This window comes from Musa acuminata, chromosome BXJ1-8 (genome assembly GCF_036884655.1).
Source record: "Musa acuminata AAA Group cultivar baxijiao chromosome BXJ1-8, Cavendish_Baxijiao_AAA, whole genome shotgun sequence".
NCBI classification, from domain to species: Eukaryota; Viridiplantae; Streptophyta; class Magnoliopsida; order Zingiberales; family Musaceae; genus Musa; species Musa acuminata.
In genome coordinates, this window is record NC_088334.1 from 47024896 (window position 1) to 47040115 (window position 15220).

Below are 15220 nucleotides of genomic sequence, written 5' to 3' on the forward strand. Positions count from 1 at the left end.
CCGCAGTGACAAATAGGTTGGCATAATTTGGGAGAGATATGAAGAATCCAAAATTAAGCATAACAGTGATGAGCATACTAATTTGGGGGAGATTGGAAGAAGATGATAGGAGCTCCAAATCTTTGACTTGGGGCAATTAGGATTTGAAGATAGAACCCAAAAAATAAAAATGCAGTCACAAAAATTCTAAATATTTATTGGTCATGTTGTTCCTATCTATTAGGCATATATTTTATGAAGCTGAATGGATTGACAGAAATCAAAATCTTGATCTATTTATAAGTGTATTTTCAATTTTACAATTGAACATCAACATCTATCTCATGATCATAATCGATCACACGGATCAACTTATATCAATTATCATCGAAACTCAATGATTTTTAACCTTGATAATAATCAGATTCGAATCGTAACAATTCACTTGAGTCAAATCATCTGCATCTAATGACTTTAATTAAAGATATTTATGACTTATTAGTACTTTTTATTTTTATTAAAATTATATTAAATTAGGATAAACAAGTTAAAAGGATTTTTTATTTTTTAAAATTTTGTTGACCATTTTATGATTAGTCAAATTTCAAAATTTAATATTGACATACAAATATACGTTGACACAAAACAATGAACCTAAGTAAAATGATAATTAGTTGATAAAGATTAATCATAATGATATATATAAAATGATTGCCATGCTGGCGTCTTACGTGGCTGCTTACTCCGTTTGGATGTTTGATTGCGGCAGATCAATTTTCGCGAGTCACGACGTTAACGGGTTGGGCGCGGTGTTAACATGCGCGTGCAGCAGCATCCGACCCGATAACGGCGCATGCTCCCACCGGGCCCCGTGTCGAAACGCCTTCGTGAGACCGATCGTAACTCGGTTAGGCCCTCGTCGGACGGTCGGCGCAGTTTAGCACACGTCGCTGTCGGCCAAACTAAACATCACTCTTTTCCTTTTTACCAATATTTACTTTTTTTGTATTTTTCCTCGCTTCATCACCCGAAGCACGCCCGTTTCTTCTCCCTCTTGCTCTCGTCAGATCGTGAAACCCTTGACCCAAATCGGCCCACCAAATCGCCTCTGATGTATTTCTCGGTCTCTCCTTCCACATCGATACAATTAGGGTTGGTTCTCTTTCGGTTTCTGTTTGCGGGATTCTAACCGGGGTGCGCGTTCCTAGGGTTTGATCCGGTGAAGCTTGTAAGGTTCTTCTTCTATTGGTGGAATTGTAGACGCGTGGAGTGGAGGGGGATTGACGGTTCGTGGCCGAGGAGGGACCGGAGGCACCATAACAGGGGACGATGAAGGGCTATGCATGGGCGGGAAGGTGAGGAGAGGAAACGACGGTGGCATATGTGGCCGGTCCCTGCGCCCGGGACAGCAACATCAGCAGCAGCAGCAGCTCCTTCTCTTCTAGCTCGTCCTGCGTCGGCCTTGGAGAACCCATCCTTAGAGTTGGAGAATCCACGGTTGCCGTGTGATTCGTTCCTTAAGGTCCCTTTTTTCGTGGGTTTCTTCCTTCTCTGCGTGAGATTCAGGGGAATAGCTTGCCTATGATGATTAAAGCGATCCGCACTAGTCAATTTTAGTTTTTTGAATTTATGATGCTTTTCTTTGGACTGTTTTTGTTAATATTGAAGTTGCCAGGGTGCCTTGTTCGATTCGTAGTCCTTTTGCCTTCATTATTTAACTTGTTGTCTAGATCTCAAGCTGAATACTTCATCTTTTTTGGGTTATTCAAGTGATATGATACGGGGCTTCTGAGATATTTAGCATATGTTCGCTCAAAGAATCTAAATGAAACAGATTTTAATAATTCTAGTGTTTATATGTATTTTCTTGTCTTGCTGTCGACCACAAGTACGTTATTTCTGGTTAAGGACGAACTCACTAGGCACAGTTGGTGTAGCCTAATAAGTGTGCCGAGTGCAAGTGGCTTGTTTTAGATGATGTGAAGTTTCAACTTTGCGGTGAAAAAGTAAGATAACCTTTTATTAAGGGAAAAAGTGTCAAGAGATTTTGCATAGGTGAAAGGTAACAGGCTTTTCGGTGTTGGAAATGGACTTGAAATATGATTTGTCGAGTTTTGATGATTCCTTTCTGATGATAGAGTTGGCTTTTGGTCTTTGTGATTATTATTCTGTTTCTTATTGTCCTAAACATTCTGTAAACCCTTCAAGTCTCATCTAGGTTTAGAGATGATTGAACCTTTTAGTTAATATTTTTTAAAATTTCACAACACAGTTTTTCTAGGATAAGGTATTTGGACGTATTCCCGCATGATTTAAACATGCATTAGTTGGTTGCAATGACCTCCTATGCTCTTCAGTTGACTCCATTGATGGGACAATGTCTCTGAGTCAATTTTCTAGTTTCTATATTAAATTCTGTTTTTTCAATTGGAGATCCAATTTGTGACTTCGACGAGTCTGTTTTTATATATTGTACTGAACCCAGTGGATTTTAGACCTTAAGCGACATTCTTACATTTCTAAATTCTAGGTGTAATATTTGTTTGTGTTCTTTGTGTTGAGATCTGTTTTTTTAATGTTAATTAATGTGTCTTTTTATATAATATACCTAATTTGTTGTTATGTTCTTTTGATAAAAATGCTCTATATTAAGCACAAGATCATATCTTGTTATCGTTTCTGGTATTCACACGTAACTACTGTATTTTGCTATATTATAAGCTGCCCACGGCAACAAATGAAAAGCATTAATTATATTGTCTTAGTCATGACCATTTCAGAATGTCACAAAATCTATTCTTTTGTGTGTGATAGTTTTTATATAGTCTTGTAATACTATTAACCTACTCTATCGAACAGTATGGAACATGTCTTGATCATTTGCTTTCTTTATCCCTTCAGGATGGGCGAAAAATTCAAGTTGGTGATTGCGCTCTTTTCCAGGCTGGCAGTGCTCCACCTTTCATTGGAATAATTCATTGGATTACATCAGGCAAAGAGGGTCACCTTTGGTTTTGTGTTAATTGGCTTTACCGACCTGCTGATGTTAAGCTTGCAAAAGGTGTGTTACTTGAATCAGCTCCCAATGAAGTATTTTACTCTTTCCACAAGGATGTGATTTCTGCAGCTTCATTGCTTCATCCATGTAAAGTCTCATTTTTAAGGAAGGGTGTTGAGCTTCCAGTAGGAATATCTTCATTTGTATGCAGACGAGTATACGACATTACTAACAAATGTTTATGGTGGTTAACTGATAAAGATTATGTCAATGTGAGTTTTGTGCCCCTTGAGAGTTTTCACTTTATGTATTGCTCACCCCTTTCTTTGTGGCCCTTTGTTTTGATAAACTGATCACTGTTATCTCTTATGGTTTGTTCTTCTCCTTAGGACCGACAGGAGGAAGTACATCAGCTTTTGAACAAAACTCGACTGGAGATGAACACAGCACCTCAGTCAGGTGGGAATTCACCTACACTCAATGGTCCAACAAGCACACAACAACCAAAATCTGGTTCAGAGAGTGTACATGATACTAACTCCTCTGTCCTGTCTCAGACTAAGGGGAAGAAGAGGGATAAGAGTGATCAGGTTTCTGAGTTTATCAAGAGGGAGCATTCTGCTAAACCAGATGATGGTGGTTCTGTTAGCTTTAAATCTGAGAATATGGTAAAGACAGAAATAGTCAAAATAACAGAAAAAGGCCGGCTTGTAAGCTCTAAAGGGGTTGACAAGTTGTTGAATCTAATGCAGCTTCATAGATCAGAGAGAAAAATAGATGCTTCTGTCCGGATTTTGGTTGCAGATGTGATTGCAGCCACTGATCGATATGATTGCCTTGGGAGGTTTGTGCAGCTTAACGGTGTGCCAATCTTGGATGACTGGCTCCAGGAGGTGTACAAATGGAAGACCAGCGATGGTAGTAGTCCCAAAGAGAGTGATAAAGCTATTGAGGAACTTATTTTAGCTCTCCTTCGAGCACTTGACAAATTGCCTGTGAACCTTAATGCTTTGCAGAGTTGTAATATTGGTAAATCAGTGAACCATTTACGAAATCATAAAAACCCTGAGATCCAGAAAAAAGCTAGGAGTCTTATTGACACCTGGAAGAAACGAGTTGATGCAGAAATTACGAAGATCAATGATGCAAAATCTATCACATCAAGCCAGCCTGTTTGGCAAGTCAAGCCGGAATCTTGTGATGCTTCTCATGCAGTAACAAATGAAATAGCTGCAAGATGCCCTATACCTCAGACTGCATCATGTAAAAATCAGCCTAGTAAATCTGAACATTCTGATGCTGCTATGAAGTCAGCTTTGGTAACACAAGGGTCTTCGAAAAAAGAATCAACTTTAGCTGCATCCATTGTGGATGTCTCCAAGGACCCACTTTGCAAAGCAGCTACTAACACTGGTGGGGCAGAGATGCCGGCAACCACAGCCAAAGATGAGAAGAGCAGTAGCTCAAGTGAATCTCAGAACAACAGTCAGTCTTGTTCTAGTAATCATGCAAAAACAATTGGTTCTTTGTGGAAGGAAGACAAAAGGAATTCAAGTGCTGGATCAATGAACGCATCTAAGGCTGCTGGTAGTTCAACTTGTCATCGAAGATCAAGCAATGGGTTTTCTGGAGCAAGTATGTCTGCAGTTCATAAGGAAACTCATCTAGGTAAGTCTGGTACTCTCAATAGGATGCCAACATTGGAAAAATCATCACAATCAGATTTGGCATGTGAAAAGCCAATTGATATGTCTGTTGCTGATCGTGGAAATAATCACAGGCTTATTGTAAAACTTCCTAACCATGTTCAAAGCCCTGCTCAAAGTGTAAGTGGAGGTTCCTTTGAAGATCCATCTATTTTGGCCAACGGAGCATCATCTCCTGGGGTCCAGGACAAGCATGAGCACAGTGAGTTCAGAGTGAAACTAAGAGGTGATGTGTTTCGGTCTAATATTGTGGAAAATGATAATACAGAGGCATGGCAAAGCAATGATATCAAAGAACCACCAGCAGGGGCTGGAGATGTCAGATCACTAGCAGCTATCCACGATGAAGAACACATGAGTGCTCAGGATATGCGAAGTGCTACAGAGGCTCCAGGAGCTGCTGGTTCATCATCTGGAACTGAAAAGGAAGTTTTCTTGACTGAACCAAGCACAAGAAGTTCTTTTAGTTCTATTAATGCCTTAATTGAAAGTTGCATCAAATATTCTGAAGCTAGTGTTCCTTTGGTTGTTGAAGATGATGTTGGGATGAATTTACTTGCAAGTGTGGCAACTGGAGAGATCTCCAATTCTGAGTTAATTTCTCCCACCGGTTCACCTGGAAATTCACCTGCAACAGAGACCAAGCCGAGGTTGTCAAATGATGATGTTGTGGCCCAGAGTCATGTTGAATCTGATGAAGCTGCTTTTGCAGACTCCAAAAAGCAGGTGAAGAGTGTTGGTTCCTTCTTGATTAGTGATGTCTCAAATGAGGATGGGACTGAGCTTTCAGGAAAAAATTGTACTGATGTCATTTTGCAGTATAATAAATTAACAAGCGAGCATGCTGAACAATCTCCCACTGTAGCTATGAGCTCTCATAGGGAGTGGAAACCTGAGGAAGAAAAAGATGGACATCCTTTTGTGTTGAAACCGTCTGAAGTGGAGAAGCAGGGTGATGATGGTACTCCATTTGACGAAAATCCGACGACAGATGGACAGGTCTTGGACCACTATACAGAATTCAAGCTTAAAGAAAGAAGCTCATCGGCAGATGTAAACAAACCTCCTATTGAATGTGCCATTCAAAATATTGGAGGTGGCAATATATGCAATTGTGAAATTTCTTGCAAGGATCCTGAGATTTCTGCTTCAGGTATTAAATCAGAAAACCTGGTTGTTGAGGAATCTCAATCATGTCCTTCAGCTGAAGAAGCACTTGAGGTTGCAACCTCATCTGACCACCAACGATCTGTGATGATAGATTCTGTGGAGAGGAGTCGTGATGCTGTTATTACATTGGGTGCTTCTGATGTTCCATTTTCTAAGAATGCTGATGAATCAGTTAGACCAGCAACCACCTCCTCTTATGCTGCTGGGCTTGTTGAAGACTTGAAAATGATGAAGACACATGAACGTCATCAAGAGAGATCAGCCAGTGAAGACCAATTGTCCAGTTGTCAAGCCAAGGAAACTGAGGATCAAGCAAAACCTGCGGGTTCGAGGTTATCTGGGGTTGATTCAGATGTGAGGGCAGATCTTGCATTATCTGCAGAGGCTTCTTCATTGGCTGTTAAAACTGAGCCAAATATTGCCAATAAGCTTGACTTTGATTTGAACGAGGGCATCCTTGGAGATGATGGAAACCTAGATGAGACTGCTGTCTCAGTTGCAACAGTGTGTTCGTCTGCAATTTTTTTTCCCGGCCTGTCTTCTTTTGCAAATGCGATGTCTAACAGCTCACCTGCTCCAATCACAGTAGCTGCACCAGCAAAAGGGCCTTTTGTTCCACCTCAAAACTTATTAAAGAGCAAGGGTGAGACTGGGTGGAAAGGCTCAGCTGCCACTAGTGCTTTTCGGCCAGCAGAACCACGAAAAGCTCCAGAGATGCCACCATCTGTTTCTGCAGGGAAGCAGTGCCGCCCTCAACTCAATATTGATCTGAATGAACCTGATGAGAGAGTTCTTGAGGACATGGCTGTCCAGAACTGTGCTAAGTCTTCCAGCTCTGAGTTGGGGACGGTAATAAATCGTGAAGCAACCCCACAGATTTCTGGGGGACTTAATCTTGACTTAAATAGAGTCGATGAAGGCACCGAAAATGGGCAGTTATTAGCAAGCACCACCTATGGATTAGAGGTGCCATTCTTGGCTGTAGGACCAGCATCAGGAGAAGTCCCTAATCGGGTGGCCAATATGTCGAGGGAATTAGATTTAAATAGTGGACCAGGTCTTGATGATGCTTGTGCTGCTCCTACAACTGGGAACCAAAATACAAAATGCACTAGAAGCATCCCTTTTGTACCTCCAGTTGCAGGCATCAGAATGAACACTGTTGACTTGGGAAGTTTATCACCATGGTTTCCCCCTGGTAGTTCATATCCTGCTCAGTCTATACCATCTTCCTTGACTGATCGAGGAGAGCAGCCTTGCCCAATTGTTGCAGCTCCAGGAGCCCAAAGAATTTTGGGGCCAGTTACTGTTAGTGGCCCCTTTGGTGGCGATGGGTATAGGGGTCCCATGTTTTCATCCTCCACAGCCATGGCATTTTCTCCTGCTACAACATTTCCATATGCTGGATTTGCTTTTGGGTCCAATTTTCCACTTGCATCAACTTCTTTTTCAGGTGGGTCGACAACCTTTGTTGATTCTTCATCTGGAGCTGGTTCAAGTTTCCCTACCATTCCTTCACCATTTTTTGGACAAGCTGGAGCCATTTTATCTAGTTATCCAAGGCCTTACGTGATAAGCCTTCCAGAGGGTAATTCCGATAGCACTCGGAAATGGATTGCACCAGGTCTTGATCTCAATGCAGGACCTGGAAACACAGATTTGGAAGGAAAAGATGAGCGATTGTCCTTGGCATCTAGGCAACTCTTAGTTGCAACCTCGCAAGCATTCACGGAGGAGCAGGTGAGAATGTTTGGAGTGCCAGGTGGGGGTTTGAAGAGGAAGGAGCCTGAAGGAGGTTGGGATGCAAACAGATCTACTTACAAACAACTCTCTTGGCAGTGATGAGAGATCAGAAGTAGCAAATGGTTAATAGCAGCGTCTAAATGTGGTGAGTGATAGATCCATTGTATATTATGTGACTGTGACCTCAAATTGTTTTCTCTGTCCGGGTTTAATATTGAGATTTATTTTACAGGCAGAGTCAACAAGGTAACCACAGGATCAGCTTGCACTAAGTTGTATGTGTGAACCCGCTCGCATGCATCCTGATGCTTCTGGGGGGAAACATGGACCTCAGGAAATTCTGAAACTTGCTGTGTTTCATGTAAATGTTGAGACATGATGCCTCCTTGATACATCAAATTCTGCTGATTCAGCAGTTGCTTTGCCCAGCATTTCTTTAGCTTGTTCAATCATGTTTTCCAAGGGCATCTAAGGGGCTTGTGGTGGACGGTGACAATAGCTTGTTGCTCACTCAGATAATTGCAATGCCAATTCATCATCTCTTTCCCCAATGCCACTGCAATCAGGTGCTTATTCCTTTCTCTAAGGTTTTCTGCCCCCAAAGAGTTGACAGATATTGATAACATGTTTGCCCAGGCATTTGCATGGCTTGTATTTATTTCCATGAGCAGAGCAATCAGATATTTGCAATGTCAAGTTTTGTCAAGTAACCTCTTAGTTTATCAGCTTGTAACCAATGGCTGCAGTGGCTCGAGTTAGTGAAGCACAGCATGTTTGTTGTTTTTATACTAAATGAGTTCCATTTCTCATTTCCAGCCTTCTAACGCATAGGTTTGTGAATGGGAATCTAATCTAAGCATTTGAACAAGGCCTAAATTGTTCTTGTGACACGTATTTGGTTCATGCTACCAGATAAACGTCTCTCAAGAGATTACGGTGTATTCCAAGTTTTGGATTATCAATGTGAGCTGCCTTAATGCTGTTTATGCTCGTACAGTACTGCCTCCTTCAACAAGTTTGTTGGAGCAATTATGTGACATTACATTGCTGCATAGAAAACAATTACGCATTTGACTCGTTCCGATTACTTAATGTTGTATTTTTGTCTTTAGAAGTTCCAAGTTGGAGAGAGCAAATGTTGGTTTGTATCTCAGGTGCTATCAATGTAAACTAAGATACATGCAGAAAATAACACTTAATTGACTTTTGCTCCATTTTCATTGTAAGCTTTCAAGCGAGATTAATTTTTATTTTTTATCTCTTTGGTGACATGAACTGTTGGGAGATTCCTTGCCAGTGACATCAAAACTTTGCATTTTGTTTCAGGTGCTATGGAGTGGTGGGAAACTTACAACAGGCTGAAGCTGTGTGCGCTTACTTAAGAACAAATATTGGAATTGCCATTAAATGAACACGCGAGGGGAGAGGGGGGACAACAGATGATCTTTCGAAGCACGCAGAGACATTTAAGTCAAAAGGCGTTCTCCGCCAATCTCACGAAAAGGTTCAGTATCGATGAGGACGACGAGGGGGAGGTGATGTCGGTGATGGGATGGATCAACGACCCCTCGTCACTCGCAGCTGCAGTCGCCTTCACGAAAACACCACTTGAAGGCTAAGAGAGAGAGACGTGTCTCCGAGTGAGAGGTTCATGCACTGACCTTTTCGCACCTATTCTGATTTTTGGATGTTTTATCGAAAAAATTAATATCTAATTTTTTATAATTAATTATTATATTTTTTAAAAAAATAATATTAATCATCTTAAAGTTGCATCTTAATAATTTTAATTAATATTATTTATTAATTATATTTTAAAAATAAAAATAATTAATTATCATTTTTTTAATAGCACACGTGATCAAGTCATTTAAATAAAAAAAAAGGCATCCCAAATAAAAATGAATATGGGAGACATGCATCATCCTGAAAAAAAATAATAGTGGAGGTTTTTTTGGTGAAGTTTTCTTGATTCTTTTCTTAAAAAAAAATATATAATTATAAATTATAAATTTAAAGTTTATAAAATAATAAAATATAAAAAAAAAGTAAAATAAAAATCAAATTATTGAATGTAATAATATATATAACTATTATTTGAATATTTAAGATAAATAATAATATGATCTCAGAAAACCTAATAAATATTAAATATTAATTAGACCTAATGTCACTATGGTGACCCATACAACAACAATAACAATAATAAAATTATAAATTTCAATTATTTGGGATCAATTATATGGATGGTTGTCGAGATAAATTTCTATTAAGTTCTTTTAGATTTTCCTCTAACTTCTTTTCATATGACTGACAATAATCATTTTGTATCTTCTAACTATCGTATAATCATTTTCAAATCCCTAAATTTTATTTGAGTCGGGAAAATACTTCTTGAAATCAAATCTATTAAGTCACACACACACACTCACACACTATTCATTCATCAATCGAATTACTTATCATCAAAGTACGGAGTCAACATATATTATTATCTGGCATTATCATATGTTTTTAGATAAGATTCTATAAGTACTATCTTAAATTTCTAGGCCGTATTAGTATATAGTACAGTAGTATAGGATAGAAATACAAGTATGAATACGGATCAAAAATGCCCAAAAATTACAAAGACTATGGGGAATGCATGCACTATGTATGAAGCATATAGTGTCATAGGAAATGCACCTTGGAACCAAATCCTAAATGTAGAATGTCGAATCATACAATGACTTACTTCTCCTATTACATCACAAGAAGAAAAAGGAAGCAAGAAATCACTGGTTGTGACTCGAATAATATTAAGACCTCTTCAATGTTACTGAATTCTTTTAGATTTACTTTCATAAAAAACTTGCATAGATGACATTATAATTAACTTGTATCAACTGGTCGTTAACATAGTGATATGGAAACATAAATTGACATCATTGTATTTTCTTAAAAATATCTATAAAATCATGGGTATTGGATGAACCGATGTTTCGAGCAATAAATTAAACAATCAATATTATCAAATAATTTTAATGATGCAAAAACAATATATTATCACATAATTTTTTACATGTGAGTTTTTATTCTCTTCCATCCTTACAATAAAAAACAAAACAAAACAAAAAATACTTAGAATACTCTTTAAAGGAAAAAAAAAATCAAAGATATTTGGTAGTGAAAAAGAGATGCACGTACTTAAATCTTTTTAAGGTTCAAACGGACCATTAGTAAATCGAAGTGATTCCTGTATTTTCAGTCCGATTTTAAAACCCTAAGAACAAGAACATGCAGTATTCATTATTCATGGAGGTTTCTCCATAAGCATGTTGCTATTTTGAATATGATTATGAGTAGATGCATCTTCCTAAGTTTTAATAGGAAGGGAGGCATCCAAGGCAAGCCACCATCAACAAAATCTCCTCTCCAATCAACATTAATTTACTCACCTTAATTGGATAACACAACATCAACACCATGCCAAGACATGCATTAAATCATGCATCCTCTTCCCCCTTCTCTCTCTTTCCCCACCAGTTCTTCTGCGATCTGCGAACATGGCCTTAACGAGTACTCGGCAGTTGCTGCTGTTGCTTGTCGCGCTTGCGTTTGCCTTCTTCTTTCTCTCCTTGATGTGCTATCCCAGACCCTTCATAGCCATCTCCCGAGGAGACCACCTTGGTTTGCGCCCTGTGAATGAGACCAACATCAGTAAGAACTCCTCTCTAGCTACGTACATGGATACTTCTTCTAATTCTGCTTTGCAGATGGCGATGCAGCGGACTGCGATTTGGCCGATGGCGAATGGGTGCGGGACTTCGATGGATCGGGTTACACCAATGGGTCGTGCCCGTTGATGCTGGAGCACAACTGTGGGAAGTACGGGAAGGATCAAGATTACGTGAACTGGAGGTGGAAGCCGAAGCAGTGCCAACTGCCGAGGTTTCAGGGGAAGGTGTTCTTGGAGATGATGAGGGGGAAGACGATGGCGTTCGTGGGGGACTCGGTCAGCCGGAACCAGATGAGTTCGCTCATCTGCTTCTTGTCTCAGGCATGAAACCGATCATGCAAGCTCTAATTCTGCATGCATGTTGATTTCACATTGCTCATAGTATTTTTTACTATTAAATATTGAATAGACCATGATCTTATAATTTTAAATTATTTTTTCTTTTTGTTCATACACAATTAATTCTAGCATGAGATAGAAGGAGCAAGTCAAGTATATCTAAAATAATACGAAGATAGACGAGAGAAATTAATTAATATTTTTGATGCTAGAAGAAAAGATAGATGAAACAATTTTCCTGTACAGAATTCAATAATGAAAGAAAAGATGCATGCAGTCCATCTCACAATGGTTGAGACATAGGCTTCTTAATGTTGAAACTTACATCACTCTAAAAAAAGTTGCTAATTCAATTGCCACAAATCACTAATTATCAGCCAATTTATTGGCTCTCACTCAAGTTCTATCATTGCATCCAAACCCAAGCAAAAAGGAAATTGATTCTCATTCCCTTTCCTAAGGTTCTAATTATAAGCTTTACAAAACTTAAAACACTTTTTTATTTTGTAATATAATACAAAATTTACATAAACATTTACCTCTCAATGGTCTCATTGCTGAATTCAAGCAGAAGAAGATACCCTAAAAACTAATGGTTAGGCAATAATATCCTCTTCACAGTATGTGCTTGACAATTATTTGTCATGGTTAAACAACAGGTTGAGATTCCACTCGGTGCAAAAAATGAGGATGAAGACACAGTCAAAACTTGGTATTTACAGTCCTACGACTTCACCCTCATGCAGTTGTGGACCAAATTTTTAGTAGAAGCAGCAGAACAAGTGATCAATGGAACAGGCACTGGATTTTATGATCTGCACTTGGATAGGATTGATATGAGCTGGTCCGGAAAGCTTCCACTGCTCGACTATCTTATCATCTCCGATGGCCACTGGTTCTTCCGAAAACTTTACCTCCATGAGTATGACAAACTGGTAGGCTGTGTGTACTGTTCAGAGGGCAATCTGACAGACTTTGGCATCAACTTTGCCATCCGAAAGGCCTTCAGAACAGCTTTCCAGTTCATTAACAAGTGTGAGGAGTGCGAAGGGTTGGTGACTGTGGTAAGGACATTCGCACCGGCGCATTTTGAGAATGGTACTTGGAATGATGGAGGGGATTGCAGCCGGACGAGGCCATTTGAGGAAGGTGCTATAAGCCTCACTGCCACGGAGTATGATATGAGAAGTGCTCAGGTGGAGGAGCTTGAGAGCATGAGGAGTGCAAAGGGTGGGAAAGGGTTCGGTCTTCTGGATGTGACCAAGGCTATGATGATGAGACCCGATGGTCACCCTAGTTCACACAGGGACTTCATGGGGATGGAGGGCTTCAATGACTGCGTGCATTGGTGCTTACCAGGCCCTGTTGATATGTGGAATGAAATGTTGTTGGCTGTGTTGAAGAAGGGATTGATCGCTACATAAACAATAGGTATCCATCTTTTTCTTACTGTCAGCATTCACTCAGCTCACGCTTGGCATAACAATTAAGAGAGAGAAAAGGCAGCTTATTCTGTAAACATGCACAAGGTGCTACATTTTTAGCTGTGGAGCAAAAGCAAAAGAGCTTGTAACAAATACAACATATGTTTCATCCAATTAGCTTTGAAACACAAAATTTCCAAGAGTTTGTATCTGTTTATGTTGCTTTGATGTGCAAATATTGACTATTAAGTGATGATCTGTAGAAACCCCCCCACTACTCTTATCTCTACTGTTGTTTTCTTACATGCCTTTGCAACTTACTTCATATCTATGCATTTTTCTTTTGTCGTCTCCTCTTGCTTTGGTAAGTAGGTCTGATACATTATCATGAAATCACTAATATTGTCGAAAGAGTTTATGTATATGTTTTAGAATATGAATTCAAAGGTCAAGAAGCAGAGAGTGTATGCATTTCAAGATATCTCGGACTGTTGCTTCGACAATGATTTTTGCTTGTCACGAGGATAACAATGTTGGTAATTTGAACCGGAGGAATGGGGAAGTGATCCCTATGAACTTTGTTGCTTATTGATTGACTGGAGAAAAGAAAAGTAGGTATATCAGTAGAGAAAAGAACTTAAATCTCAATTCAATATCAATTTTGGGAATTTTTTGGACTATTATACCGATCCGTAATGCCTCATATCACATAATGAAATAATAAAAGAATTACTAATCACATAGCCTGGTATCAGTCCTTGATATAGTCTGATATCAGTATTTGAGACCATGGTTGAAGGAAGCAGAATTATTTATTTCTTCCTTCTTGTTTGGCTGCATTTTGGTTGATCTGGTTTTCGGTACTTGAATTACTAATAACGATCAGTTTCTAAGAAGTCAAATCTATTTCAACTAATATAAAGGACGAGGAAATCTGATTGGTAATGTGCAGTTTAATCTTACCAAGAAAAAGCAACAGACAAGATAAGAAAGCCTTGAATGGCACTTGAAAGAAGAGAAAAGACAGAGGAAAGCAAAGAAATCCAGGCACAAAGATACAGTAGATAATGGTGTAAGCTTGCATCTTAATGCAACTACTACTACCTAAGAAGAAAAGTAGATGATACAGAGATGGATAAGCAGTAGTTTGGACAACAGAAGAATAATAAGCTTGTGAAGAACATTGATTTGGACAAGTGAATTGAGAGTCCAAGTAGCAGTAAACTTATTGTTCCAAACAAGCAGAAATGGCATATTGGCTCAAAGCCTCAAAACAACATGGAAGATAAGATTGGTGATCGATCCAGTGCAAACATGAAGGTTGATCAAGCAACAAAAGAAAATTTTTACAAGGATTTACTTGTTTGCAGAGTGTGAAACTTCAGGATATAAGTATATTCTTAGATATGTAAGTGGACATATAAGTTAAATTCACAAGGATTTACTTGTTTGCACAGTGTGAATCTTAAGAATCTAAATAAATTCTTAAGGATCAAACATATTGTGGACATGTATACTCATATTACAAGGATTTACTTGATTGTATGCACCCTGTCAAACTACAGATACTCATTAATATTCAAGTGAAAATAAAACCAGCTCATAAATCACCAGAGGGGTGATAATATGGTACTGAATTAACAATGAAAAACTATGGTGTGGCGGAAACCTACATTCTGAAGACTTTGATGCCATCAAGTTTGATATAAATTAACATAAGAAAATTGTGTTTTTCATGTAATTCTTATCATCCATGAATATTTAAGTTGCACCAGCAATTCTGAAAAAACAAAACTACATGAAGGGTGCGAAAAATAACATAAACACAAATGTAAGATTAATTCAGAAAGTGATCTGTTCAGTAATACAAAGGCAAATGAACTGATTAACTTTCAATTTGAATCCTTTCCTCTGCAGCTTATCTCTTTATCGCGAAATTGACACCAACAAAACTGTAGAGATGGCAGGTGATTAAAACTGGACTGCATCTTTAAATTGCTGGCACAGGATACAAGTCCTGGCCAGTTCATCTAAACAACATGCGTTTTGATCAAGAATTAGCTTTTCTTCCTCTTAAAACTAAAAACTTGTGCACTGTGTTCATGTGATCTACTAGTAAGACCATTATGATTGTGAATGC

The 15220-nt window shown here is 38.8% G+C and overlaps 2 protein-coding genes across 7 annotated transcripts; both read left to right on the top strand.

Moving 5' to 3' along the window:
* The first annotated feature begins 981 nt into the window (after positions 1 to 981).
* On the top strand, positions 982 to 8582 carry LOC135588300 (uncharacterized). 6 transcript variants are annotated; one of them, XM_065080358.1, is made up of 5 exons: positions 982 to 1092; positions 1188 to 1513; positions 2881 to 3249; positions 3367 to 7741; positions 7829 to 8582. In XM_065080358.1, exons 2-4 carry the CDS (start codon positions 1319 to 1321, stop codon positions 7693 to 7695), a joined length of 4893 nt encoding a protein of 1630 aa, XP_064936430.1. In that variant the 5' UTR covers positions 982 to 1092; positions 1188 to 1318; the 3' UTR covers positions 7696 to 7741; positions 7829 to 8582. The 6 variants fall into 6 exon arrangements, with proteins under 6 accessions (XP_064936430.1, XP_064936432.1, XP_064936433.1 ...); XM_065080360.1 differs by having other exon boundaries at positions 984 to 1131; positions 1240 to 1513; XM_065080359.1 differs by having other exon boundaries at positions 991 to 1102.
* A 2562-nt stretch (positions 8583 to 11144) lies between these two features.
* LOC135680418 (xyloglucan O-acetyltransferase 4-like) lies at positions 11145 to 13080 on the top strand. Its single transcript, XM_065194300.1, has 3 exons — positions 11145 to 11298; positions 11355 to 11638; positions 12316 to 13080. The coding sequence occupies exons 1-3, from the start codon at positions 11145 to 11147 to the stop codon at positions 13078 to 13080; spliced, it is 1203 nt and encodes a 400-aa protein (XP_065050372.1).
* The last annotated feature ends 2140 nt before the right edge of the window (positions 13081 to 15220 follow it).

Bases quoted from the DNA above. Each gene is read 5' to 3' on its own strand.
- LOC135680418 (XM_065194300.1), top strand. From the start codon at position 11,145: ATGGCCTTAACGAGTACTCGGCAGTTGCTGCTGTTGCTTGTCGCGCTT. The intron at 11,299-11,354 runs GTAAGAACTCCT...TCTGCTTTGCAG, and splicing joins TGTGAATGAGACCAACATCA to ATGGCGATGCAGCGGACTGC. The intron at 11,639-12,315 runs GCATGAAACCGA...GTTAAACAACAG, and splicing joins TCATCTGCTTCTTGTCTCAG to GTTGAGATTCCACTCGGTGC.
- LOC135588300 (XM_065080358.1), top strand. From the start codon at position 1,319: ATGCATGGGCGGGAAGGTGAGGAGAGGAAACGACGGTGGCATATGTGG. The intron at 1,514-2,880 runs GTGGGTTTCTTC...TTATCCCTTCAG, and splicing joins TCCTTAAGGTCCCTTTTTTC to GATGGGCGAAAAATTCAAGT. The intron at 3,250-3,366 runs GTGAGTTTTGTG...TCTTCTCCTTAG, and splicing joins CTGATAAAGATTATGTCAAT to GACCGACAGGAGGAAGTACA.